The sequence below is a fragment of the Limulus polyphemus genome, unplaced genomic scaffold (assembly GCF_000517525.1).
Source record: "Limulus polyphemus unplaced genomic scaffold, Limulus_polyphemus-2.1.2 Scaffold6889, whole genome shotgun sequence".
In the NCBI taxonomy this organism is placed as follows: Eukaryota; Metazoa; Arthropoda; class Merostomata; order Xiphosura; family Limulidae; genus Limulus; species Limulus polyphemus.
The window spans coordinates 41,085-43,377 of NW_013672499.1; the positions used below are offsets into that span (position 1 = coordinate 41,085).

Sequence of the window (2,293 nt, forward strand, 5' to 3'; positions counted from 1 at the left end):
CTCTTGAGCTACTCTAATCAAACAGCGGAATTTGACCGTCTCTCTTATGACGCACCAACGGCTTCAAAGTGCAAAAACGATTTTGCTGCAATGGGACGCGAACCGTGAGTTCTTGGATTTACAGTTCGGTACGCAGACCACTAGGTCAGGTCCAGCCCTGTCTGAGAAAGAATGGCCGTTGTTCAGATATAAATCTTTGACCATAAAGATTTTTGAAACTTCTAAACTTGGAAATTTAAGGAAGAGGTGAATATATATGAAAACACAAGTTATCTGATGAAAATCGGCGAACTAGTTTTTATGTTTTGATAGGCATAAATGTAAAACTATTTATAACATTATCATTTTTCAGTTTTCACGCACTGTTTATGCAAATCAACCTCATTATTTCTACATTTACATGTTTTTGCACACGATACGCTCGCTCCCCCCTCCCAAGTGGCTCTGTGGTGAGTCTGAATGCTCATAACGCTAAAAAAAACACAGACAGCCCATTATGAGGCTTTGTGTTTAATAATAAACAAACAAAATAGTCGTTTTGTTTTTAGCGCACAAACGCACAGTGAGCTATCTGTATCATATTCATCGCTGATATCAAACCCCAAATCCTTGCGCTATAAATTTGCCACTGAGCCACCGTTGAACTATCAGTTGAAAGTTGCTAGAAACTGTCTAACAAAAAATAAAATATTTTGACCCCACGAAAAAGAGGGTGTTTCATCTAAATATAGACCCCTAGTGGTTCAGCGGTATGTCTGAAGGTGTATAAAACTAAAAACGGAGTTTCGATACGCGTGTTTGGCATAGCACAGATAACTCAATATGTTTAAATAATTAACCCTAGAACGCCAGCGTGGGATCACTATGACCCCATACAACCTGGTGTTAATGATTGAAAATGTAACGCTGGCATTCTAGGGTTAAACATCTTGAACGTTCTTCTTTCAATTCTGGGTCCGGGGTGAAGTTATTATATACTTAAACTGGAGGTCAAGAAAGACCCATCGTTAAAGTATATATATATTGGAGGTCAAGAAAGACCCATCGTTAAAGTATATATATATATGGAATGAATTATTTATGGGTCGAAATGTTTTGTCCCCTTTAAAGACATTATATTCACTAGACTTGATATTATATACTTAAACTGGAGGTCAAGAAAGACCCATCGTTAAAGTATATATATATATGGAATGAATTATTTATGGGTCGAAATGTTTTGTTCCATTTAAAGACATTATATTCACTAGACTTGATATCTTTTAAGGACATCGCACAACACATTGTATACCAGACTAAAATTCTGTTAAAGACGTTACACAACGCATTATGTTCTCCCCTTTCTGAAATATGTTAAGGACGTTACACAACGTTTTGTGTTCTATAAAAATGAAGCTTGCTAACACTGTGTTCGCGGTCACGCCTTAACCACTGTAAAGCAACTTTATAATAATTGTCACGCTCACAAAATCTCATTGTATTGAATTTTCTTCGCTTGGTACAAATCAAGAAAAGTGTTTGTTATAACGTCAATGTTACCAAACAAGCAATATAAATAAAAAGTATTCCATTTTTTTCACTAGGCATCCTTGAATATTCGTTCTGCACTGAGTAACAAATACCGCGACCTCATGTGAGCGTTCACCAAAACAGAAATACACATTGATATTAAAATATAAAGTCATTTTCAAAGCACGTATTTTCTCAAAGATCAATAAAAAAAGTACTAAGTTTATTTATTTTTAAGTAGCTTCCAAAAACGTCCTTAGCTATCAGTATTATGTCCAGTCTTCGACTCTTTACCACAGAAGGGACATTGAATTGTGTCCCCCGGTGGGACAGCGATAAGTCTACGAACTTACAAAGCTAAAATCCGTGGTTCGATTCACCGCAGTGGACACAACATAGAGCCCAGTGTGACTTTGCTCTGAAACCAAACAGGCATTAAATTGTTGTTGGAAAGGGTTCCGAGGAGGGCTACTATGATGATACTTGGGATGGAAAGGTTATCATATGAGGATAGATTAAGATCTCTGAATTTGTTTTCTCTTGATAAAAGAGGGGTTAGAGGAGATCTGATCTCTCTAGTATAAAATGACATTAACATCTGAATTTCGGTTTCGAATCCGTGCGATACCATGAAATAATCCCCCCCCCCCACTTAAAGATGTGGGTGCAGTATGAGTGTGACAGTTAATCCTTTATCGCCCGGCATGGCCAGGTGGTTAGGGCGCTCGACTTGCAATCTAAGGGTCGCGGGTTCGAATCCCAGTCCCACCAAACATGCTCGCCC

General features: G+C 37.9%; 1 protein-coding gene across 1 annotated transcript in view; it reads right to left on the reverse strand.

Moving 5' to 3' along the window:
• LOC106474162 (delta-like protein 1) overlaps positions 1 to 326 on the reverse strand; it is a gene marked incomplete at its 5' end in the record, with an annotated part of 16,564 nt that extends 16,238 nt beyond the window's left edge. The window contains one exon of the mRNA XM_022402529.1: positions 303 to 326. Within this exon, the coding sequence (XP_022258237.1) occupies positions 303 to 326 (24 nt within the window). The remainder of the gene's footprint in view (positions 1 to 302) is intronic.
• Positions 327 to 2,293: the final 1,967 nt, after the last annotated feature.